General features: G+C 41.6%; 2 protein-coding genes across 2 annotated transcripts in view; both read right to left on the bottom strand.

Moving 5' to 3' along the window:
* Positions 1–23,384, bottom strand: part of LOC117881581 (protocadherin alpha-C2-like) — a 287,284-nt gene extending 263,900 nt beyond the window's left edge. The window contains exon 1 of the mRNA XM_034778998.1: positions 20,868–23,384. Within this exon, the coding sequence (XP_034634889.1) occupies positions 20,868–23,240 (2,373 nt within the window). The 5' untranslated portion in view covers positions 23,241–23,384. The remainder of the gene's footprint in view (positions 1–20,867) is intronic.
* Positions 6,412–11,211, bottom strand: LOC117881585 (protocadherin alpha-8-like). The gene is made up of 2 exons (XM_034779003.1): positions 10,709–11,211; positions 6,412–8,197 (listed from the first exon to the last, which is right to left on the bottom strand). The coding sequence occupies exons 1-2, from the start codon at positions 11,197–11,199 to the stop codon at positions 6,466–6,468; spliced, it is 2,223 nt and encodes a 740-aa protein (XP_034634894.1). The 5' UTR covers positions 11,200–11,211; the 3' UTR covers positions 6,412–6,465.
* Positions 23,385–27,047: the final 3,663 nt, after the last annotated feature.

Here is a 27,047-nt window from a genome sequence, read left to right as displayed (position 1 = left end):
AGACATTGGATAAGAGGGAAGGCACTCTCATGGATCAGTAGCTGGTTAAAAGATAGGAAACAAGGATAGGAATAAATGGTCAGTTTTCACAAATAAATAGTGGGGGCAGGGAGACGATCTTTACCGGGACCTCTGATGTTCAACATATTCATAAATGGTTTTTAAAAGGAGGTGAACAGTGAGGTGGCAAAATTCGTATGATGTAAAATTACTCAAGATAGTTAAATCCAAAGCTGACTGCGAAGAGTTAGAAAGGGTTCTCATTAAGCTGGGTGACTGGATAACAAAATGGCAGATGAAATTCAGTGTTGATAAATGCAAAGTAATGCACATTGGGAAAAATAGTCCCAACTACATGTATTCATACACTAGATTAGCTGTTACCACTCAAGAAAGAGATCTTGGAGTTATTGAGGATAGTTCTCTGAAAACATCAGCTCAATATGCAGCAGCAGTCAAAAAAATCTAACAGAATGTTAGGAACCATTAGGAAAGGGATAGATAATAAGACAGTAAATAGCATAATGCCATTTTATAAATCCATGGTATGCCCACAGTTTGAATACTGTGTGAAGTTCTGGTCACCCCATCTCAAAAAAAGATATATTATAATTGGAAAAGTTGCAGAGAAGGGCAATAAAAATGATTAAGGGTATAAAACAGTTTCCATAGGCAGAGAGATTAAGACTGGGACTGTTCAGTTTGGAAAAGAGATGACTAAGGGGGGATATGACAAAGGTTTATAACATCATGAATGGTGTGGAAAAAGTGAATAGGGAAGTGTTACTTACCTCTTCACATAACACAAGAAGTAGCGGTCACCCAATGAAATTAATAGGCAGCAAATTTGAAACAAACAAAAGGAAATACTTCACACAATGCATAATCAATCTGTGGAATTCATTGCCATAGGATGTTATTATAATGCTTTCTGCACTGACTCAAGAGTGTGAGCACCAACCTCCGGGCAGACTGTTAGGAAGCAGGGTGCAAACCCCAAATTGGTTGTGAATTCTATACTTAGATTTCACCAACCAATTATTTAATGTGAACTCCTCAGGCACCGCAACAGTCTTAACATGGAATCACAGATAGTCCTTTGGGTACTCCAATCTATCTCACCACCCTGGTGAGCACACATTTTTAATAGATGGTCCCTTACACCAACAATCACAAAAATATTCAGGTTACTCCCAGTCCTAAAGAACCAATCAAACACGAAGTCAATTGCACCGCAGATCTCACACTAAAGACAACACTTGTAGCCAATCCTATAATAAACTATATAAAGATTTATTAAATAGGAAAGGGAAACTAGAGAGTTACTTACAAGGTTAAAGCAGGAAAACATAATTACATAAATGGGTTACAATCTTAAATTTCAAAAGCTAATAGAAGCATCTATAATATGCAAGTTCTATATGTCCTTTAGGGCGAACCCAGGCTAAGCAGCTGGAGATCTGTTGCTTATATCTAGAAAACTTGCTTTCTAGAGTCCAAGCAGAATAGAGATACCTAGTTCCTTTTGTTTGGGGTTTTACCCCCTCCTGTCCTGCATTCTGAGCTGCAAACTCAGCTGATGGGAGGACTCCACCTGCATGATTCAGCTTCATGGTGGGAGGGGGAACCAGTACAACAAAGTCTTTTGTCCTCTTTAACATCCCACAATAGGTTGTCTAGTGTCAATGGTCCTTTCCTGTAGGGAAAGATATAACTCTTTCTGTTGCAGATCACACCAATTAATGTCTCTCTTCTGTCTGGTGATTTACATAGTCACAGAGGCTCACAATACAACCGCTCAAATATTACCTCTTATCTTGCCCTCTGTGCCAAAAGGGAACAACTTTTCTCCATCTTTTTTTATGGCAGCCTTACAGGTATCTGAAGACCACTATCATATCTCCTCTTAATTTCCTCTTTTCCAAACTAAACATACCCAGTTCCTTCAGCCTTTGCCCATATGATTCATATTCCATCCCTTTGACCATCTTTGTCACTTGTGTCTGGATCCTTCCCAGTTTCTCTGAGGCAATGGGTTCAAGAGGCAATGTGTTAAAACTACAGCATAGCAGATGTAGATTAAATCTCAGGAAAAACTTCCTAACTGTAAGAACAGTAGGACAATGGAACAGACTACCTCAGGACGATCTGGAAGCTTCTTCACTGGAGGTTTTCAGATGGAGGCTGGATAGTCATCTGTCTTGGATGGTTGAGACACAACAAATCCTGCATCTTGGCAGGGGGATAGACTTGATGACCTTTCTAGTCACTTCTAACTCTATGATTCTATGATGACCTTACAATATGGGATGCACATATTATAAGAGAGCTTAATATATCCAGCAACTCACGAGCATTCAGTAAAATCTAAACTCTAAATATATTCTTATAATTCTAACTCCTGATTTTACAATAGTAACACAGAGGTGAGCCAGACTGATCCCAGCTATGTATTTGTCAGTGTTCAGCTGAGACTTCGGGACCTTGGCATAAGCTGTCACCTGGTATACCAGCATCACAATTATGAAGGTCAAAAGTATAACTGGTTCAAAAAAGAATTAGATAAATTCATGGAAGATAGGGTCATCAATGACTATTATCCACGATGGTCAGGGATGCAACCCCATGCTCTGAACCTCCAGCTGCCAGAAGCTGGGGCAAAATGACATAACAGGGGATGGATCACTCAAAATTGCCCTATTCTATTCATTCCCTCTGAACCACCTGACACTGGCCACTGACAGAAGACAGGATACTGGGCTAGAATGACAATTAGTTTGACCCTGTGCTTTGAGACTACTGTAATCAAATATACATAAATGCCAACATTACAATCTCATTTCACTTGCAATTCCACACCAACTTGCCATTTTGCAGCAACTAGTGAAACTAATGCAGTTTACTTCAGCCAATAATTAGGAACCAGGGCACAAGGAAGACAACTCCACAGAACTTCAAGAATCCTTGTTGATTTTTTTGTTGGAAGATATATTTTAGAAGTTTGAAAAGGCCTTTCTATTTTACCTGACAGTTTCCTGATAACAGAACTATGCATGTAACCAAGCAAGCAGGGGGAGAGGAGTTTGGGGGTGGTAAGGATAATTTTACTTAGATTATTTCACTCCACTTCAGTGGGAGGAGAGATGCACTGATCATCCCCTTTCTGAAGTTCAAAAGTAAATTTGATGTGATGGAGAGTTGCAATTTCTTTGTTAGGTCCCTCTCAAGAAATTATTTGAACAGCTGTCTTGGTGAGAGACCAGCCAGTGACCAACTTTTAAAACTGCTATCCCTCAATTTCCAGATTTATGTAATGCTTCATGCAATCTTTACCTACCAATGGCTAATCGACTGCATTTCATCATTCTTTGAGTCTCAATATCTCTTCTCAGACTCCTTCTAACATGTAAACAGGGGAGGCAGGACCTATCTGGTTCTCCTGTTATCAGGAAAGTGGCAGAGGGTTTAACAAAACTCCTGACTACTCAAACCTACAGAGGCGGTTCATGGTCAGGATTTATTGGTGACTCATGGGAATAAATTTTAGACAGTTACTTTCCCCTTCTTATGCTTAAAGATCTTGTATAGTGTGAAGGCTATTCGTTTAAAATAATCCCAAGGATATAATACAGAGTAATATTAATAATAATAATGGAGGTGCAGTTCAGCAAGAGCAGAAGTAAAAATAAGATAGCAAAGAGAGGTGATGAGCAAAGAATGGTGTTAACATGGAGATAGGGAGGAAAGTATTAAATGTAGTGATGTTACACAGAAAGTAACTGGAATTAACAGCAACAAGGATGAAAGGGAAAAGGAGGCAAAAGAAACAGAGATGATACCAAGTCCGTATGATGTGAGAAACTGTGGAGCTGTCCGGGATAAGTACGAGGTCCTATTCCTCTCATAGTTGAGCGTGGATGATCAAGAAGTTTATCTAGAAATACTTTCCTTCACTTCCAGCTTGCTAGGAAGCTTCCTTCCTCATAAGCAAGGACCTGGCCACGGTGATCCATGTATATGCATATCTAAATTGGATTACTGTAATTTACTGACTCTAAAACTGAAAGTAAAGACAATGAACTGGCTCCAGCTGGTACAGAATGCATCTGCCTCCCTTCTCCATGGCTCAGACTACCCTGAGCACATCAAGTCATGCTCAAATCCCTCCACTGGATGCCAGTCAGTTTCCCATGTTAGTTTAAGGTTTTGAACATAAGTTTCAAAGTAATTAATGGATCAAGCCCCGGGTGTATCAAAGACTGAATTTCAATCTGTGAATCACCATGACAGCTGTGTTTCTCTGGGACAATTCAGATCACAAAGCCCAAGAAAGACAAAGCGCCTCACAGTTGGGGTCAAAGCATTCTCGGCTGAGGGGAATCGGACTATAGAACAAATTTCCAGACGGGAGGAGGCAAATCCAGAACCTGACCATCTTTAGAAAACACTGCAAAACCTTCCTTTTTTAAAAAGCTTCACCATAAGAATGACCTCACAGTACTGACACTTCCTCACCCGGGACAACTAAACAAAAAAGGAGGAAAATAATAAAATCAACAAGAAAAAATGGCTACCTTAATCGGAGTTATGACCCTAAAACGGAAGAAGTGCTAGAACCTTCATGAAGTCCACTAGGGATTTCATTATTACCACTGATTTTATGTGGAAGTTGTTCAGTACTATGGTGATAGGTAGCAGTATACCACAGTTTACAGCAGTCATTTTCGAACTGGGGTAAGGATACCCCTAAGGGTACACAAGCACTCGTCAGGAGGTATGCAAGAAAAATCCTGTAATGGAGGACAATGCATTTTATTTAGTACAGAGGTTTTCAAAATGTGGGGGACACTCCCTTAAGGAGTAGGAACATTCAGGGGGCAAGCAGCAATGCCAGGTGGCTGACGCCAGCCCCAAACCATCTCCACACCCTGACTCTCCTCAGCGGGCCACCCAGCCCGCCTAGGTTGGGGGGGCACAACCAAAAATTTAAACTCAAAGGGGGAACTCAGATCAAAAACTGAGCCCCCCCCCTTTGACTTAATTTTTGGTTGCACCCCCCCCTCCAAACACTCAGACAGGCTGTGTGGCCCCTTAAGGTGAGTCGGGGTGAAGGTGGCATTCCCTCCCCAATCCCTGCCATGTGGGATTGGTACCAACAGCCTGGTGTCACCACTTGCCCCTCCGAACATTCCTCTGTGCCCCCCTTTGGGCATGCTCCACAGTTTCAAAACTTCTAGAAGCTGTTGCTAAATGGAAGGCAGAAATCTCGGGGCACCTGACCCACATGTGTTGTGTCTGCCTATCTCCGATGAGGGTATGCGGTAGACTGCATTATTTGGAAAGGGGAAGGCAGCCTAAACAGTTTGGAAACCACTGATTTAGATTACAGAGAGAGAGAGAGAGAGAGAGAGAGAGAGAGAGAGAGAGAGAGAGAAAAATAAGTGAACTGTATATCTCTGCAATCCCGTGGGTATGCGTGTGTTACATTTTATACAAGGGCATAAATAATGACACAATAGTGAAGTAATCCATCCACACTGCAGTGAAATTCATTATTTACAGGGTGATTAAACTTTACTATTGGGGACATTTAAATCCTTACTTTGAAGGCTTTCAGAAAATAATGTAATAAACTTATTTTTAAAATATAGATAAAATATTTGACAAAAATGAAGAACGTGATTAATTCTCCTTCAGTTACAACCCTTTCTACCATAAGAATAAAACACCAGAGTTTGGGGATCAAATATGTGTTTCTTATTATTGCTAACGCTGAGACATAGCAATGCATCAAAAAGACAGAGTTCTGCTTCATGTGTTGTGAAATCGTAGGACAAAACTTGCACGTTTATTGATACCTGCTAATAAAAATATTTTCCATTTGTAAAATATAGGCACTAATAATAGCAATAATATAAATACCAAACAATATAAACATACTCACCCTAAATTGAATCTGCAAGGAATTTTATATTTCTCTAATTAACATTCACAAGACTTCCACATTTTTTTAATTTTCTTTCGTATAAATATGACATAAACAGAAATAATGATATAAACATCCAAATACTTGTATTACAATTAATTCGGAATATTAAAGCCCACATTCCTGTCTATGACTACCAAAGTACCTACACATAAGTAGAAATATAGAAGTTATTGATAACGATTAATTCTCTCAAAAAACTTTTTCCAACTACAGTTGCTATAAGAAACATCCAATTTTTAAAGAAAGTTGCTTTATCATTAATTTCAAAGACAACATGCCTAAGAACACATGAAGACCTACAACATAAAAACATTTCTAAATAAGGATTCAGTCATATGACTCACAGCCGCAGAAGACTTCAGTGTCAGTTCCTGTTGAGGTTTCTCTATGCCCACATTCCCCAAGGAGTTGGGGCTGAAAACCATGAGGTCATTCTTGGCGGTGCCTTCCCCTACACTCAAGTTCCGGCTCTGGCGCTAGGAATAGGACCAACTCCCCACTTCGCTCGAGCACACCACGGTGGCTTTCCCAGGCTCGCACATCACTTCCGGACCCGGGTGGCATCTCAGGCCAACGTACACGACAATCATCAGCACAAACAGCCCGGACACCGAGCAAATGGCGATCATTAAAGACACGTTCATGTCAACCAAGGACCCTTCGATCCTGCCCCTTTGCCTCGAGTCCCATTTCACAGCCTGGGGACTCTCCCCTAGGGACAGGCTGAAAGTGACTGTCTCTGACAGCGCCGGCTCCCCATGGTCCTTCACCAGGATCACGAGTCTCTGGCTGGGGCCGTCCGCCTCCTCCAAGGCCCTCGTGGTGCTGATCTCCCCGCTGTACACACCCACCCGGAAAGGCCCCGCAGCCCTGGGCTCCTGCACTTCGTAGCGAAGCCACGCGTTGTAGCCGGAATCCGCATCCACCGCTCGGATCTTGCCCACCACGTGCCCTGCGCCGGCCGACAGCGGAACCAGCTCGGGCCCTGGCGAGCCGCGGCCGGAGCCAGCCGGGGACACTGCGGGCGCGTTGTCATTTTCATCCAGGACAAAGAGCTGCACAGTCACGTTCCCGCACAACGACGGGAACCCGGCGTCCCTCGCGCTCACCTGGAACTGCAGCACTTGCAGCTCCTCGGAGTCAAAGGGCTGCAAGGCATAGATGTGCCCGCTCTCCGAGTGCACCGAGATGTAGCTGGACACTCCCACACTTCGCTCCACCACCGAGTAGTTCACAAAGACGTTTTCCCTCAGGGCCGGGTCCGAGGCCGACACGGTGAAGAGATGGGCCCCGGGCGGGTTGTTTTCCTTCACAAACACCGTGTAAACGGGCTGAGCGAAAGCGGGGGCGTTATCGTTCACATCCGCGATCGGCACCAAAATGCTACTGCTGGCCGAGAGAGACGGGGCCCCTTCGTCTCTGGCTGTCACCAGGATCTTATATTCAGACACTCGCTCCCGATCCACGGCCTCCGCCAGCACCAGCGAGTGATAATTCTTAAAGGTGGAGACGAGCTGAAAGGGCAGGTTCGGGGGGATGGAGCAGGTGACTTTGCCGTTGTCTCCCGAGTCCCGGTCAGAGACGCTAATAAGAGCCACCACTGTCCCCGGGGGAGCGTCCTCTGGAACCGGCAGAGAATGAGACGTTATTGTTAACTCAGGGGCATTATCGTTAATATCCAAAATTTCCACCAAAACATTGCAATGTCCAGCCAAAGGAAACGGGCTTTTATCTCTGGCTTCCACTCGAATTTCATACAGGGTTTTGACTTCATAATTGACTTCTCCTTTAAGTCGGATCTCACTAGTATAAGCATCAATGCTGAATAATTTTCTCACACTGAATGGGAGATCACTAAAGGAGTATGAAATGTCTTTATTAATTCCTTCGTCCAAGTCCGTCGCATTAAGTGTAATGACTAACGTTCCATGACCTGCATTTTCTAACGAACTCACCTCATAAACAGATTGGTTAAATACAGGCGCGTTATCATTCGCATCCAGCACAGTGATCACCAGCTGAACTGTGCCTGTGAGCCCCGGTTTGCCCCCGTCAGTGGAGGTGAACAATAAACGATGCTCAGGAATTTCCTCTCTGTCCAGAGATTTCTTAAGCACGAGTTCCGCCAATGTACTGTGGTAATTTTTTACTTGCACATCTAAAGTTAAATAATTATTTAGGCTGAGTTTATAGGTTAGCAGAGAGTTTGTATCAATATGGAAGAGGTGGATGAGGCTTTTTTTAAGCAACTAACAAAATCATCCAAAGCTCAAGATTTGGTGGTGATGGGGGACTTCAACTATCCGGATATATGTTGGCAAAATAACACAGCGGGGCACAGACTATCCAACAAATTCTTGGACTGCATTGCAGACAACTTTTTATTTCAGAAGGTTGAAAAAGCTACTAGGGGGGAAGCTGTTCTAGACTTGATTTTAACAAATAGGGAGGAACTCATGGAGAATTTGAAAGTAGAAGGCAGCTTGGGTGAAAGTGATCATGAAATCATAGAGTTTGCAATTCTAAGGAAGGGTAAAAGGGAGAACAGCAAAATAGAGACAAGGGATTTCAGGAAGGCAGATTTTGGTAAGCTCAGAGAGCTGATAGGTAAGGTCCCATGGGAATCACGACTGAGGGGAAAAACAACTGAGGAGAGTTGGCAGTTTTTCAAAGGGACACTATTAAGGGCTCAAAAGCAAGCTATTCCGCTGGTTAGGAAAGATAGAAAATGTGGCAAAAGACCACCTTGGCTTAACCACGAGATCTTGCATGATCTAAAAAATAAAAAGGAGTCCTATAAAAAATGGAAACTAGGACAGATTACAAAGGATGAATATAGGCAAACAACACAGGAATGCAGGGGCAAGATTAGAAAGGCAAAGGCAAAAAATGAGCTCAAACTAGCTACAGGAATAAAGGGAAACAAGAAGACTTTTTATCAATACATTAGAAGCAAGAGGAAGACCAACGACAGGGTAGGCCCACTGCTTAGTGAAGAGAGAGAAACAGTAACAGGAAACTTGGAAATGGCAGAGATGCTTAATGACTTCTTTGTTTCGGTCTTCACCGAGAAGTCTGAAGGAATGCCTAACATAGTGAATGCTAATGGGAAGGGGGTAGGTTTAGCAGATAAAATAAAAAAAGAACAAGTTAAAAATCACTTAGAAAAGTTAGATGTCTGCAAGTCACCAGGGCCTGATGAAATTCATCCTAGAATACTCAAGGAGCTAATAGAGGAGGTATCTGAGCCTCTAGCTATTATCTTTGGAAAATCATGGGAGACGGGAGAGATTCCAGAAGACTGGAAAGGGGCAAATATAGTGCCCATCTATAAAAAGGGAAATAAAAACAACCCAGGAAACTACAGATCAGTTAGTTTAACTTCTGTGCCAGGGAAGATAATGGAGCAAGTAATTAAGGAAATCATCTGCAAACACTTGGAAGGTGGTAAGGTGATAGGGAACAGCCAGCATGGATTTGTGAAGAACAAATCATGTCAAACCAATCTGATAGCTTTCTTTGATAGGATAACGAGCCTTGTGGATAAGGGTGAAGCTGTGGATGTGGTATACCAAGACTTTAGTAAGGCATTTGATATAGTCTCGCATGATATTCTTACTGATAAACTAGGCAAATACAATTTAGAGGGGGTTACTATAAGGTGGGTGAATAACTGGCTGGATAACCGTACTCAGAGAGTTGTTATTAATGGTTCCCAATCCTGCTGGAAAGGCATAACGAGTGGGGTACCGCAGGGGTCTGTTTTGGGACCAGCTCTGTTCAATATCTTCATCAACAACTTAGATATTGGCATAGAAAGTACGCTTATTAAGTTTGCGGATGATACCAAACTGGGAGGGATTGCAACTGCTTTGGAGGACAGGGTCATAATTCAAAATGATCTGGACAAATTGGAGAAATGGTCTGAGTTAAACAGGGGGAAGTTTAACAAAGACAAATGCAAAGTGCTCCACTTAGGAAGGAAAAATCAGTTTCACACATACAGAATGGGAAGAGACTGTCTAGGAAGGAGTATGGCAGAAAGGGATCTAGGGGTTAGAGTGGACCACAAGCTAAATATGAGTCAACAGTGTGATGCTGTTGCAAAAAAAGCAAACATGATTCTGGGATGTATTAACAGGTGTGTTGTGAGCAAGACACGAGAAGTCATTCTTCCGCTCTATTCTGCTCTGGTTAGGCCTCAGCTGGAGTATTGTGTCCAGTTCTGGGCACCACATTTTAAAAAAGATGTGGAGAAATTGGAAAGGGTCCAGAGAAGAGCAACAAGAATGATTAAAGGTCTTGAGAACATGACCTATGAAGAAAGGCTGAAAGAATTGGGTTTGTTTAGTTTGGAAAAGAGAAGACTGAGAGGGGACATGATAGCAGTTTTCAGGTATTTAAAAGGGTGTCATAAGGAGGAGGGAGAAAACCTGTTCATCTTAGCCTCTAAGGATAGAACAAGAAGCAATGGGTTTAAACTGCAGCAAGGGAGGTCTAGGTTGGACATTAGGAAAAAGTTCCTAACTGTCAGGGTGGTTAAACACTGGAATAAATTGCCTAGGGAGGTTGTGGAATCTCCATCTCTGGAGATATTTAAGAGTAGGTTAGATAAAAGTCTATCAGGGATGGTCTATACAGTATTTGGTCCTGCCATGCGGGCAGGGGACTGGACTCGATGACCTCTCGAGGTCCCTTCCAGTCCTAGAATCTATGAATCTATGGATATCTGCGTCAGACGCGCCCTCTAGTGGGAATCGCGAACCCGACCGTCTCGATTCTAAGATAACTAGATTTTGCGCTTGTACCAAGAAAACAGGAGCATTTTCATTTATATCCTGTATCTCCACTTCCACGTGAAATATCCTCAGGGGTTTGTCCACTATCACCTCCAGGTCAATGGCGCACAGGGGGCTCTGGCCGCACAGCTCTTCCCCGTCTACTCGCGAATTAACAAACAAAACGCCGTTCTGCAAATTTACCTCAAAATAATCTCTCCTGTCTTTGGAGACCATCCGGAACATCCGAGGCACCAGTTCCGCCACCTCCAGCCCCAGGTCCTGGGCCAGGCGACCCACAAAGGTGCCGTGTTTGGAGTCCTTCGGCACGGAATAACGGACCTGGCCGCTCCCCACCTCCCAGACCGTGTGTAACAGAACCAACCGCAGCAGCTGCCTGGGTACCAGGGCGTCTCGCCGGAGAAGAGCCATCGCGGACGCGGGGCGGTGTCAGTGACTGTTTGAGAGATAAAATTCCTAGGTCTTTAACAGAAAATAAATATTCTTAAATATCCTGCCGTGTCTTTGTGCAAATTTAATCCGGTGTCAGGCAATCCTGCCGAATCTGTTGTTTGCTGCAAATTAAAGCACAGTCCGAAGAGACACAGTCCGAAATTTTCCGTTTTTTTTTTAATATATCTTCCTTCTGTTGTTCATAAATTAAGAAAATCTCTTGAAAACTTTCACACGTATGTTTTAAATCATGAAATAAATTCCATTTGACTCCGGCATTATTCAGCAGATCTCAGGCTGTGAGAGACTGGATACAAAGCAAAGTGGAGCTCTGTTTTTCCATTTTGTATGAAGTCAACAGCGACATCCTGTGACTAAAACGTGTAAATGCTAAATGGGGCGGGGGGTAAAATATTTTCCTACTGCACTACTCCTGCGCCGACCTTTATCAAATTTCTTCCAAAAAAGTATTTTCTTTGAAGATGGCAAAATTTTTAAAAATATCCACAGTTAAATGAGCGACATCTGAACATTCATTAAATTTCCTTCCTTCCTTTTTTTAATTTTAGATACTAATGGGTGTCTGTTTTTATTTTCGATTTAAATTTAAGGAAATAGGACTCGACTTTTATTTACTTTAGGTTAGTGACAATGTTGTGATTTATTACGTGGAGCAGCGTGTTTATGATCATATTTTTCTGTCTTCCTCGATGTATTGTCTTTTGTAACACCAAGGAATCGGACTTCAGTGTTCACCTATGGCCATACTAAGAGTGCAAAATTACAAAGGCTAATTTAAATGTATAGAAATCTACAAAAATAAGAAGCTAATCATTTCAATCCAAAATCCATAGAAATCGGAGAACAGTTGTCCTCTACTAGTTCGCTTACATGGGGTGGGACGCAAACTACACAGTTGGATTCCAAAGAAAGAATTTGGTGTCGTAGTGGGTCCTGTAGAGGAGTCCAATGGACAGAGCACTGGATTGGGAGTTAGGAGACCTGGATTCTATTCCTGGATCTATCTCTGACTTGCTATGTGATTTTGGGCAAATCACTTCGCCTTTCTGTACCAGTTTCCCTTCCCACGCATTGACTGTCTTGTCTATTTGAATGATAAACTCTTGGAAGCTGGAATTGTCTTTTATGTGCTTGCACAATGGCCCAGCTCAATGGAGCCCCAACTCATTTGGAACTCCTAGGCTCCACCTTTTCTTCTTCTTTCTATTATTATTACTATTACTATTATTATTATGTGACCAGAGCATCTGCTTAGAATCACACATCTAAACCCACCTGTCGGAAGCACACAGGGGTTCCACTAGCTAACAAAGTCCACGGGCTGTAGCCGTGGCAGTGGAGTAACGATACAGATACTCCTACAAAGCTACTGGGTTGAGGGACTATTATAATTCCCCCCCAAAAAAAAAAATTAAATCTTTTGCATAAAGTCAACTTATTACTTGGGGTTTGTGCATAGTGGTCAGCTCTTGATCTTAAGATATCTACGAACTACCCTCATTCGTCTCAATGTAATGTTAATTCAGATGCGTAGTGCCAAGTAAACGCACAGATAGATGTCAGATTATGCTGATTCAAATGTAAACCTTGTTAACTATTTCATTGTTTATTTGGTTACCAAAACACCCAACTACTCTGGGACTGTTTGGAGAGTGTGAACAGAGTGCACACAACCCCCCCTCCCCCCCAGTCTATCTCCAGCCCAGGTAGCATGGGCAATGTATATCGCTGTTGAATGTCATCCTGTCCCTAATTGCGGGTTTGGCAGCATAGTCTGAATCAGCCCGGAATAGTTTACCAGCCTGATTCAATATATGGATTTAATATATACAGTTCCCATGTCGTCAAATCCTCCCACCTCCTCCTACTGTGCGTTACCAATATTTAATCCCATACAGTGTTTCTCTTATTCCTGCACGACTCTGGTTTCCCAGAAACAGTAGCTGCTTTGTCTCCTTTTCCAAGATGCTTCCCAACGAGTCTCATTCTGTTTGTGCTGAAGACCTGCGTCATGGAAAGATTAAAGTCATCCTTTCACATCATACTTCGGGTCACTTGTACTCCTCCTGGCTATGGCCTGCAATGTCTCTTTGCAATTTTTGGAACCATTGACAACTGCAAGTGTTTCTCAGAAGTCCTTACACTTCTAGGTATATGAGATAGATAGTTCTTTCCAGCACAGGATCGCCAATCAAGTATCCCTTTAATATTTATTCTCCCATAAGAATTCTTCCATGAATTATTGGTGGCTCTGGGATTTCCTTATCTCTCTGAATCCTGATTCTTCTGAGATTTGTGGTCTTATTCGCTTTTCAAGTTGATTGGTACCTTCTTGCCAAGATAATACCTTCCACCTTCTGACATGCCCGGACGGCACAGTGAGGAACATCGTGGAGAGTGCTCTGCAGGATGCCATCAAGAAGCAAATTGCCAGGACCCCATCCAACCAAGATGTAGCCACCTACCTAAGCGACTCACTGGAAGGCAAATTTGGAAGGGGAGGCGACTGCTTTGCTCTGGACTCATGCCCGCAATGCTGCGCAATAACTGGAGAAGTTTATTGGCTGCCACTGGACATGGTGTGAAGAACGCCAGAAGCTGGGAACCCTGGTGCCACAGGTGAAGAATATGGAGTGCACATCATCACTCCAAGAGACAGAACCATGCTGGAGAGGACCCTGAATGATGCCATTCGCTGCCAATATGTGGAAAACCTGAAACGGAAGCCAGACCAGGGCAAGGCCTTTGAAGTGACATGCAAGTGGCAAGCCAGCAACCACTTCCTCCCTGGAGGCAGCTTCACCTAATTTGCCGACTGAAGGTTCATCCACCAGGCCTGGCTCAACTGCGTCCCACTGAGTGGAGCTGTCCGCCATGGGAATTGGGACAAGCGATGCAAGAAGTGCGGCTACGCCAACGAGACTTTACCCCACATCCAGTGTAGCTGCAAGCCCCATTCGAGAGCTTGGCAGCTGTGACACAATACCATCCAAAATCACCTCACCAGAGCCATCCAGCCATCCATGGGGAAGGTTGCTGTAAACTCCACCATCCCCAGAACTGACAGCCAACTGTGACCAGACATCGTCATCAGCAACGAGGACCGGAAGAAGATCATCATGGTGGACATCACAGTGCCCTTCAAAAACAGGACTCTGGCTTTCCACGACGCCCAAGCTCAAAAGCTGGAGAAATATGCCTCTCTGGCCAACACCCTGAGAGCTAGGGACTACTAGGTCCAAACTCACACACTAATCATTGGAGCCCTGGGTGCATGGGACCCCGGTAATGAGCGAGTCCTGAGAGAATGTGGAGTCAGTCAACGCTACGCTCAGCTGATGCGGCAACTCATGGTGTCAGACACCATCAGGTGATCAAGGAACATCTACACAGAACGTATCAGTGGACATCAGCAAAACCAGGAGGGATGAGCTGAGAAGTGCAGTCCAGAAAGTAACTCAAATACTTTCCTGATGGACTGTTTTTTTTTCTCTAAATGGACAACCTATCCTAATTCTCAATTACTGAGGGACAATCTCCACTCATTGATGTATTTTGCTTTCCACAACCAAATCTCTGTACAACTTTTCATGAGTGCTGTACCCGAGTATTCGGATTCTAATATCTAAGCTGTATTGTTAAATCTATTCACCTAAATTTGGGTTATTGCTGATTATGTACTCTATGTATCATATGACTTTAAAAAAAAACTTTGCATTTGTGGATAATGTAAGCACTATACCCAGATGTACAGACACTCTTTTCCCAACCTATGTATTATATAATTTTTTTAACATTAGCTTTAATAAAATATTATCTCTCCGAGTCCTGAAATAGCATCTAAGGAAGTGAGAAATCTTGTACTTTTCCTCGCTGAGATCTGCCAGATATTCAATCCCCTTTCCTCTTCCATTCAAATTATCTGTTCTCGTCATCCAGTTCCTAGTTAAAGTATCACTGAAATTTTCAGAATATAATTGTGATGTTATCTGATTAAAATATGACCATATAGATAATTGTTGCAAACACTGATATATATTTGCAACAAATCTTGTACAAAATGTGGCATGTAAGATGTCTATGAAAATGTTATGATTTGCTGGTTATGATTATGCTATCTGTATGCATGTATCATTTTTGTATTTGAAGTTATGAATATTTGCTCTGGATTGGATTTCAAAATGTTTGCTCCTTGGTAATGCTCACAAGGTGGTTAGCCTGCACCTCTTGGAGGGACTATTCAAATGAAGTGGCTCATCAAGAAACACTTAACTGACAATGGACCATGGGAGATGCCTATCTACACTGAATGGACTGTCCTGCAAATGTGCTGTCTGAAATATAGGTAATGGTTTCCTGCAATGACTAGGCAAAATGCATGGACTTGTCCATGTGACTTCAACCACCATCTTGTTACTGTACTTTCCCACAGTGAGAACAATGTGGTTTCCCCCACATGGCAGAAGCTATAAAAGGCCCTGGAAACCCCTCCATTTTTCCTCTTTCCTGCCCAATCCTCTGGACTATGGACTATACTTATGTGAGGATTCTAACCAATGGACTGAGGTTCTTCCAATGACTTTTCTTTGACTGATATAGCCTCATGTCTGTCAGATGTGAATGAAGGAGAAGAATTTGAAGATGGATTTGGACGGAATTCCCATGTGCAAAAGGCCTTGATTCTCTCTTTGCTTCGGCTTTGCACATTTCTCTCCCCTAACAGTTTTTAGGTGTAGCTACTATTTCCTCTCACAGAATGTGATAGCCCCAGAAACCCAGTGCAGTGAAGATAGAGCCATCCATTCACTGGCTTTGTGCTGAACCATGCCCATTGTCCTTGCCATAAGTTTAGAAACTGGAATTATTATAGTTCAATTAATTTATACACAAATTGTGTAAAGCAGAGTTTATTTCTACCAGCCTTCATGTTATTTTCTGCACTATAGAATGTGTTAAATAAACTTCCACAAACCATTGAGCATTGGTGTTGGTGGTTTCATTATTAGTCCAGGGTTTTTGAGGGGGAAATAGTGGAATTTTAATTTAAGAATCTGTAGTGAAGTTTTTTTTAACTTCTTTCTGTATGACAGCCTTCTTCATATAGTGTAGCATTTATTTCTTTCACAGTAAGAGCTTGTTTATTTCCTAGCTTTCCTAAATGCTGTAGTGAAAAGAAACAAAATTAAATATCCTGAATCAATTTAATGTAATTTAAAATACTCTAGTTAGTAAAGCCATCCCCAGTTTGGCCTGTCATTCAATTTTACCTTTTTTGTTTACCATTCCAAAAGATAATGGACAAAGTAATTAAACTCTCCATGATCATCACCTCAATGTTCTCTTTCTTTCCATTTCTCTCATTAATTGTAAGGTCGTAGCCACTTTCTCATGCATAAAGTCCAGAGAGTGAAGAGTTTTAGTCAAGAATATCTTATGCTAAAATTATCAATTACTGCTCTTTATGTCAATGCTGTATACACTGTATCCAGGACACTACAGGAATAGAGTAAAACCTCATGAGAATGTGACCTTTATGGAGAAAAACTGGAGATAAAGAACATAGTGACAATTAGTGTTTCTCAAAACTCCAAACTTTAACAATTGTAAATATTTTGTGAAATTTTTATGACATTAAAAATGTGCTTCAAAAGTCTCTCTCTCTGCCAACTCCCAAGTTGCCACAATAACTGAAATATTAGTACAAAACTTTGGAAGCTAAATTACATTGAATTACAAAAAAATTTAATTGTTCTCCCATCAGCAACAAACGTGTGTATCTTTTCCTTATCTAGGAAAAGGTCAATGTTACAATCTGGCACTTGATCTTTCACAGTGACATATTGTAAGTATGAACATGTCACCAGTACCTAAGTGAACAAAACCAGAAAACACCCTCCAAACTCATTGTAATCTTTGACATTGACATTTTAGTAAGCCTCAGAATTTAGCTCTGCAGACGTCAAGATAGGATATAAGAATATATTATTTTACACATGACAGACTGTAGAATACTGAAATACAGAGCTTTTTCCTTAAGAAGCGGGGTGGGGGTGAGGTTGTTTCCTTTTATGGACACCCAGCCAGACAGTTAGCTATAAAATCCCTGTTAGTAGCTGTTCTCTACTTGCTTTACCTGTAAAGGGTTAAAAAATCCCATAGGTAAAAGGAAGGGAGTGGGCACCTGACCAAAAGAGCCAATGCGAGGGCTAGAACTTTTTAAAATTGGGAAAAAACTTCTCTTTTGTCTGTCTGTTGTTCTCTGGAGAGAGAAAACACATAGCAGCAATGCTGTAAGAAGCTAAACCAGGTATCAAAAATAATCAAATCATACCTAGGAATTGCTTATCTGAAACCCCAGATATGTAAGTAAATCAGGGAATGTCTAGGAAGATGCAATTAAGGTTATTTCTTTTAATTCTTATTGGCTTGTGGACTCCTCTGTGCTAACCCCCAAATGCTTTTGTTTTGCTTGTAACCTTTAAGCTGGACCTCAAGAAAACCACTCTTGATGCTTAATTATTATATTTCTCTTTTTAAATCTAGCAATAGACTACATTCCAGATGTATTTTCTTTCTTTTTGTTTTTAATAAAATTTACCGTTTTAAGGACAGGATTGGGTTTTTGTATCCTAAGAGGTTTGTGCACATGTTATTTAATTAGCTGGTGGCAACAGATGATTTCCTTTGGTTTCTTTCTCAGCTCTTCCTGGGGGATGAGGGGGTGAAAGGCCTTGAGGATACCCCACAGGAAGGAATTCCCAAGTGCTGCTTCCTGGGTTCAAAGTGTTTTTTTGCATTTGGGTGGTGGCAGCATCTACCCATCCAAGGAGTTTAATACCAGCCTGGAGTGTCTAGTATTAATTTTTAGAATCCTTACAGGCCCGCACCTTCTGCACTCAAAGTGCCAGAGAGGGGCATCAGCCTTGACACCAGGATCCTAAACGTAGGTGCAATTCAGACAAACCATGGCTCTGACTCCCTCCCGTGGCTGGAATGCAGCATTGCATTACCCAGTGTTTTACCAAAGGATAGAGACGCACAAAATTCTATTCTACCAATGGCAATCTAAAGAATCTAAAGGGAGAATTGCAGATTTCTTAGCATTCAATTCAGACATTTTATGAAAAACATTTTTAAAAATATGTAGCTGTTAAAGCTCCAGATGAAACCTAAAAATTGTGAACCAAGTGCAACCCATGAAGAGATGAGTTTTCAGAGAACATGGAGCAACAGTTCAGAGAAGCGTGAACTGCTCCACTCATGTCAGCAAAGGGTTACCTCAGATGTCCAATAATGATTATTTAAATGTCAACATTGTTAATTATTTCATCAGTCATGTAAAAAAGAAAAGGAAAGGTTACAGATAGACAGAATTCACTGTGAACAATGTTTCATTTTGCTGCCTCAAATGAGTGGCATTTGGGAGATACCATCATTTATTTATTTTTCCCCAGTCAAGAAGGAGCCAAACCCAAGGAGCCCCATGAAACCCATATTCAAGACCCACCCAGGAGGAGTCAAGCTTAAGAGCCCAGTAAAGCGAAACACATTAATATTCATACTATTTTCAAGATCTGCTGTGAGCAATATCTCATTCAGGTGACTCACATGGGTGGAGCACATTTTGTGGGCGGAGCTTAAAAGAGTGCCACCAGGACTTCTGCCAATTTAACCCTTACTAAAAATGTAATTGCACACATTTTCAGTGAAGTAAACAAATTATTCTTTCATTTCACAAAATTTGCTGTAATACTTTAGAATTGACAAATTAGCAACAAAATACAATGTAATACAATATTTATAGAGAAAATACTTAAAATATGGTTTCTTGATTTCGAGTTTAATTTGCTTTATGAAAATTAGGAAGAAGTGATAAATTAGCTTGAGTAACAACACAATTACTTTTAAATTATTATATCCCCATATAAGAATATTTAAATTGACTTTCAGAGCAGAAAACTTACACCACATACTATATAAATCAAAACCTACATGTTCCAGAGTGGTAAGATTACTTACAGAAAACAACCACATATGTAATACACTTTTGTAATTGCAATAGCACAAATATACATAAATGTATTTTAAATACATTTCATGGATTTATTTATTTATTGAATGGATTTATTTAGGAAACAAAATGCACCACAATGAATCTGTAACCTTGAATTCAAATTATATATACTGAAAATCACAATAAGTGTTTTAAAAACTAACAATACCTGTGTGACACCTTGTACCCCATGTGATATGCTGTACCCCATATTCACGATTTTATATGCTTGTGATATATTCTGTACAAAGTATGCCTTGTGAGATATCATTTGAAAACTCATAATCTACTGAACATCACTGTCATATTAAAATGTGTCTATCAACACAATATATGGAGCTAGGAGATTTTACGATATGTTTGTTACTGAAATGTGTTGTAATTCTGGGGAACACCCACAGACTAGCTCCTGAGAGACAACAACGGTCTGATCACAGGTGATAGAAAACTATTAACTGCTGAAGCAACCATTCACAGCAGGGGAGACCCTAAACAAAGAAATTTACAATTCACTTGAAAGACTTTTCGAATCTCAGGTACACAGCAGATTGTTTTGTCTACATCCCAGCAAGGTGTAATCCTCAAAGAGAGGAGGGTGATATAAAATAAGAGACAGTGACTTCCTCGTCTCTTCTCCTCCCGCATCTCTACTCAGGGCAGCAAAATCGCTTGAAAGACAATGGTGTATCATTGAACTGTGGGGAGTGGTCCTGACCTGGAGGTTTTCCAGCCAGTACAGACTGCTGAAAGCTTTTGGATGAGAGAAACCTGTTTGCTTTTAAACGTATTGGATTTGGTAAAGTTTAGGAAGTAGCTTCCATGTTTATCTTCTTATTTCTTTTGTAACCAACTCTGACTTTTTATGCCTTAGCATTTGTAAATCACTTAAAATCTATATTTCTCTAGTTAATAAACTTGTTTTACTGTTTTATCTAAACCACTATGTTTGATTGAACTGTTTGAGGAATCTTTACCAGGGTCAGCAGGATTGGTGCATATTCATAACCCACTGTCGCAATGACGGACTAATTGTGACCTGGTATGGTCCAGTGAGCTACTTAACAGTACAAGACACACATTTCTGAGGGATAAGGCTGGGACTGAGGGATCTGCGGGTGTGACCCTGTATAGACTCATGGATGGCTGGGAGAGCATTCATGTATTCAGCTCTCAGTGACTTTACATTCTAGTGGCTGTGAGAGAGCAGCGTCTAGAAGGGTTGCTGTTCTGTCAGTAAAGTAGAATAAAAGGCATCACAAGCTGGAGAGCTAAGGGGACACAGCAGTTCAGCTTGCATTCTGGTGAAACTCACAACCTGACTGGTCTGAACTGATGGTTTAAAAGAAAGAAAGGTCACTTCCATGATGATCACAAACCTCTCCACTCCTAAAAGTTCAACAACTTCCACCAAAAGATGAATATAGTTTTAGATTAGGCATCAATACAATATACCCATTAACCATATATGAATCAAGAATATTATTTATTCTTGTCAACAATTACTCATTATTTTAGCATTTCCTAACTAACACAAATAATACTAAGAGCCCTAAAAACCCCTATTGGAACTCACCTGTCCACTTGAATTCGGTGTAAGCTCCTGCTGTTTCTCTTTCTCCCCGTTCGGGGCAGAGTTAGGAAAGTTGGGGCTGAAAACCATGAGATCATTCTTGGCAGTGCCTTCCGCTAGACACAAGTTCCGGCTCTGGCGCTGAGAATAGGACCAACTCCCCACTTCGCTCGAGCACACCACGGTGGCTTTCCCAGGCTCGCACATCACTTCCGGACCCGGGTGGCATCTCAGGCCAACGTACACGACAATCATCAGCACAAACAGCCCGGACACCGAGCAAATGGCGATCATTAAAGACACGTTCATGTCAACCAAGGGCCCTTCGCTCCTGCCCCTTTGCCTCGAGTCCCATTTCACAGCCTGGGGACTCTCCACCAGGGACAGGCTGACAGTGGCTGTCGCTGACAGCGCCGGTTCCCCATGATCCTTCACCAGGATCACGAGTCTCTGGCTGGGGCCGTCCGCCTCCTCCAAGGCCCGCGTGGTGCTGATCTCCCCGCTGTACACACCCACACGGAAAGGCCCCGCAGCCCTGGGCTCCTGCACTTCGTAGCGAAGCCACGCGTTGTAGCCGGAATCCGCATCCACCGCTCGGATCTTGCCCACCACGTGCCCTGCGCCGGCCGACAGCGGAACCAGCTCGGGCCCTGGCGAGCCGCGGCCGGAGCCAGCCGGGGACACTGCGGGCGCGTTGTCATTTTCATCCAGGACAAAGAGCTGCACAGTCACGTTCCCGCACAACGACGGGAACCCGGCGTCCCTCGCGCTCACCTGGAACTGCAGCACTTGCAGCTCCTCGTAGTCAAAGGGCTGCAAGGCATAGATGTGCCCGCTCTCCGAGTGCACCGAGATGTAGCTGGACAGGGGCTGCTCTCCCACACTCCGCTCCACCACCGAGTAGCTCACAAAGGCGTTTTCCCTCAGGTCCGGGTCCGAGGCCGACACGGTGAAGAGATGGGCCCCGGGCGGGTTGTTTTCCTTCACAAACACCCTGTAAACGGGCTGAGGGAAAGCAGGGGCGTTATCGTTCACATCCGCGATCGGCACCAAAATGCTGCTGCTGGCCGAGAGAGACGGGGCCCCTTCGTCTCTGGCTGTCACCAGGATCTTATATTCAGACACTCGCTCCCGATCCACGGCCTCCGCCAGCACCAGCGAGTGATAATTCTTAAAGGTGGAGACGAGCCGAAAGGGCAGGTTCGGGGGGATGGAGCAGGTGACTTTGCCGTTGTCTCCCGAGTCCCGGTCAGAGACGCTAATAAGAGCCACCACTGTCCCCGGGGGAGCGTCCTCCGGCACCGGCAGAGAAAGGGAAGTCACGGCCAGCTCAGGGGCGTTATCGTTCGCGTCTAAAACGTCTATCAAAACTTTGCAGTGTCCCACTAACGGGGGATTCCCCTTATCCTTTGCCTCAACTTGAATTTCAAACAGATTAATATCTTCAAAATCTATATTTCCTTTAATCCTGATTTCTCCAGTATTTTGTTCTATCCTGAAAACCTTTCTTATGTTTGGAGAAATTTGGTTGGTAAACGAATAGGAAATATTCTTATTAATGCCCTCATCCATGTCAGTGGCGTTGAGTTTTATGACTAACGTCCCGTTAGGTGCATTTTCCAATAATTTGATTTGATAAACGGATTGGTTAAATACAGGCGCGTTATCATTGGCATCCAGCACAGTGATCACCAGCTGAACTGTGCCGGTGAGCTCCGGTTTGCCCCCATCAATAGCCGTGAGTAATAAATGATGCGCAGGGATTTCCTCCCTATCAAGAGGTTTCTTTAACACAAGCATTAAAGATTTACTTTTCTCCTTCGTTTTCTCCTCTACAATGAAATGTTCACTTGGGCTGAGTTTATAGGTTAGCAGAGAGTTTGTACCAATATCTGCGTCAGACGCGCCCTCTAGTGGGAAACGCGAACCTGGAAGAGTTAGTGATTCTGCTATACTCAGGTTTTGTTCATTTACCGAGAAAACAGGAGCATTGTCGTTTATATCCTGTATCTCCACTTCCACGTGAAATATCCTCAGGGGTTTGTCCACTATCACCTCCAGGTCAATGGCGCACAGGGGGCTCTGGCCGCACAGCTCTTCCCTGTCTATTCGCGAATTAACAAACAAAACGCCGTTCTGCAAATTTACCTCAAAATAGTCTCTCCTGCCGTTGGAGACCATCCGGAACATCCGAAACACCAGCTCCGCCACCTCCAGCCCCAGGTCCTGGGCCAGGCGGCCCACAAAGGTGCCGTGTTTGGATTCCTCCGGCACGGAATAACGGACCTGGCCGCTGCCCACCTCCCAGGCCGTGTGTAACAGAACCAACCGCAGCAGCTGCCTGGTTACCAGGGCGTCTCGCCGGAGAAGAGCCATTGCGGACTACTTAGAAATCAGTGTTTTCACTGAGCGAACGCGCAGAATCCAGGGAATGAAGAGGATGCGTTGCAGGTTTGAAAACCGTTTAATTACATGCAGTTATTACATCCGGGAGTCTGCCTGATGCGCTGAAAGGCAGGATTTTCAGAGCTTCTGAAGGAGGAGCTGTATGTTTTCTCCTGTTTAAGTGTCTTTTTAGCCGACAGCGACATCTTGTGTCTCAGACCCTTCTGTAGTTTATATCTTCCAAACTACGTCTTCTTTAATCCAGAGAGTTCAAGCATACGGTTTTTTCATCTTCTCTTCCTCCCTCTTTCCCTCCGCCCGCCGAGCTATCACAGAAGATATGCCTTTGAACGTTATGTCGTTCCGTGCTCATGATAGGAGATAATATTTGGCAACAGACAGAAATTTTCTAATTTTGCCTCTATAGCTGAACCACCAAAAGAAGTCTTTTATCTGTTAGTCTTTAAGGTGCCACCAGACTCCTTGTTGTTTTCAAAAGAAGTCTGGGGTTCCTTACCTATAGAAAGATGTTTTAATCTTTTCCCTTTCAGATCTTTAAAGATTTCATCACTTGATCCTGCACTACAGTCTAATGCACTTCCACTGACACACACGCGTCTACATCTTAATATCTCTATATCTTATATTTATCTTACAGAGATACATAGTTACCGTTATCTCCGACTCGGACAGACCGCAAAATATTGAAAGAACATGGAGGTTTTTGAAGGAAAGCATTCAAAACTCAGGAAATACCAAATTCTTCTCCCTTGTGAATATTCATGTAGATTCGGTTATTATTATTTTATTACATCGTTAGTTGATTGATTGGTTGGTTGGTTTCTTTAACTAACTCATTCAAGGTGAAATTCTGTGTATAGAAGCATAGTTTTATTTTGAAGGCTTAAATTACTTAAATTGTGCATTGCCCTTGTGCTGGTTTTCCACAAGTGCCTAAATGTGTATTTACATCAGTGCAGAGGATACATGGCATTCAGTAAATATGGGAGCTGTTTAATATTTATGTTTATTCTTATTATTTTGCCAGTTACTCTCTGCCTTACCTGCAGATTATTATTCTACACAGAGTGAAGCCGATTTTTTCTGGACTTCTTCCTCATTCAACTTCACAACCTTTTAAACTGGAGAAGAAACCAATCTAATTATTTAATTAAAAACTGCATTTTAATGAATATGCATAAATGAGCACAGTTATCGATGTGTTAGAAACCTGAATGTTGGCATTTCCCGTCTTTTGAGTGCTTCCTTTTGCAATCTTAGTGTTCTTCAACATTGTTTTTAATGGAATTTCCTACGTTTTTCAAAAATAAAATTGACAAAAACAAATAACTTCCATTCTATTTTTAGGCAGAAATGAAATGCCTTGGCCTGTACAATATGTGCACCCTCTAAAACTAGGGCTTATCTGGAGTCCTGCCTCACACAATACATAGATTAACAGAACATACATAATGGGGTATGGCTATACCCCCATTACATACATAGCTTCAGATTTCACGTGGGAATATGTAGGGCTCCTTTACAGCCCGATCTTTATCGGCACACATTTTCGCAGACCACATTACATAAACACTTGCATATTAAATGTTAAATTCTTCTTAACTTTCTTACACATGCAAGTAAGGAGCCAGTAGAACATAAGTGATACCGGATACTAAAATAGAATGGATCAGTTACATGCACACATTTACACAATGCGAACGGAACATCGGGAGATCATTAGAAAGAAAACAGCAATCAGTGCATACGGTCAAAGTATGTTTCCCAACCGTTTTTAAAGTCAGCAAATCTCAAACCATTTCAACAGATCACTGAAAAGCATATATGCTCCCCTTTAAATTTAAAGTTTTTACAGACCACTTATTTAGGCACTAGAGCTGTTTTCAGAAATGTTACATATTTAAGGAAAATAATACATTTTATTCTGTTTTTACGTAAAAACAATCCGTTGTAACCATCTCTCAAAAGCTGCTCTCTACTTTGACTAAACCTGCAATTTAAACTAAAAAGGTAAAAGTTTGAGCAGGTTATAAGCAACTGGAAAAGGCCATTGAGAACACAAATGTTTAGGCAACTTAACTACAGGTGTTTGTAAATACTTCGCTGTATATATATATAATAATTTTAGGCAATATCAGTAAAATAGTGGTAAAATATAGCACAATCTGAAAAATAGTTTTGGTCTTGGGCTATGTTACTAGAACCAGAGGCTAAGGCGATATATACACCTATTTTATATGACACCATTTTTAAAAATTGATATTATTTGAGACAGTGACTATCTCTTTCTTTCCCTTTTGCATTTTTGTATGCACTATAATGTGTATGTGCGATTTGTTTTGCTTTACATTTGTCTATTAGAAGCTTGGGATGTACAAAGAAGGCGGGAACAGACCCATTTAATGCTCAAATAATTCAGCACATTAGAACGGCTTCCCCATGTTGAAGGTATTGGCACCAACTTTCATCCACTCTTGGTGACAGGAAAGACAGGCCAGCTGATCAACTCCTCTTCCTAGCAGGAGAACACCCGAGAAGACTGATAACTCCTCTCCCCCAATGGAAGAAGTTTGTACAGCTGTCTGTCGCCTCCTGGTGGATAGTTAGGGTATATATAGTCACTATGTCAGTAATTTTTTTTCGGTTCTTTCAGTCACATGCCAATAAAGTTATCACAAATACAGGATTATCTTCCAATGTATACCATGCTTACTAACGGCACAAATTAAATCAGTCAGATTGTGTATCGCAAAAATGGTCGAAGTCACAGCTGGCTAGCTACACACCACCCAAAAAATGTTCCCTGCATCCAAAGGGAAAAAATAACAGGATAAATATATTAAGATGTTCTCTTTACTATTTTTTATTTCTTTTCTAATGTAGTATGTTTTCCTCTTTGTAATTCTGTTCCATTTACTAGGGAAAACGGGATACATTCTATAACTATTTCTTCCTAAAACAATTCTTAGTTCTCTGAGCACAGGATCTCTCACTCTTAGTAGTTACTTGTTGACTTTCTGTGGCAATGGAGGTATAAAAATAAGTTACCGTAATTCTTTTTTAAAGGTTGTAAAACCACTGCATTATTTTCCATGTTCCAGAATCCATTACTATTGAAAAAGAAACCGAAATGGAATCTGAAAACCAAAAACTGGAAATGACTCATAAAAAGGAAGTACTTACATGGGTTATAATGCATCACAAATCTAAATAACCATTGTTAATTTTTAAATAAAATCCAAAAGAAGCAGTTAATCATAATGAACGGTATTTTGTAAGATTCTCAAAGATACACACTCATTCAGTTATTTACTTGTGCATTATCAGGAAAAGGAGAACTTCCAAGTAATAAAATCAATTTACAAGCTGATAACATAGTGGTAAACAAAAAATTGATCTATTATAAAATCTGTAATAAATAACATAAAATAGGGCTGTCAAGAGATTTGAAAAATCAATTGCACTGTTAAATAATAATAGAATACAATTTATTTAAATATTTTGAGTGTTTTCTACATTTTCAAATATATTGATTTCAATTAAAACACAGAATACAAAGTGTACAGGGCTCACTTTATTTTTTTTATTACAAATACTTGCACTGTAAAAAAAAACCAAAAGAAATAGTATTTTTCAATTCACCTAATACAAGTACTGTAGTGTAATCTCTTTATCATGAAAGTTAAACCTACAAATTTAGAATTATGTAAAAAAAAACTGCATTCAAAAATAAAACAATGTAAAATTTTAGAGCCTGCAAGTCCACTCAGTCCTACT

Source organism: Trachemys scripta, chromosome 8, assembly GCF_013100865.1.
Source record: "Trachemys scripta elegans isolate TJP31775 chromosome 8, CAS_Tse_1.0, whole genome shotgun sequence".
In the NCBI taxonomy this organism is placed as follows: Eukaryota; Metazoa; Chordata; order Testudines; family Emydidae; genus Trachemys; species Trachemys scripta.
The sequence above is the reverse complement of the archived record's forward strand: the minus strand, read 5'-3'. Positions and strand labels throughout refer to the sequence as shown.

Excerpts from the sequence above, each read along its gene's own strand:
- LOC117881585 (XM_034779003.1), bottom strand. The coding sequence starts at position 11,199 with ATGGCTCTTCTCCGGCGAGACGCCCTGGTACCCAGGCAGCTGCTGCGG. Across the intron at positions 8,198-10,708 it reads TCTGACGCAGATATCCATAG|AAACTCTCTGCTAACCTATA; the intron begins ATTCATAGATTC and ends CCATATTGATAC.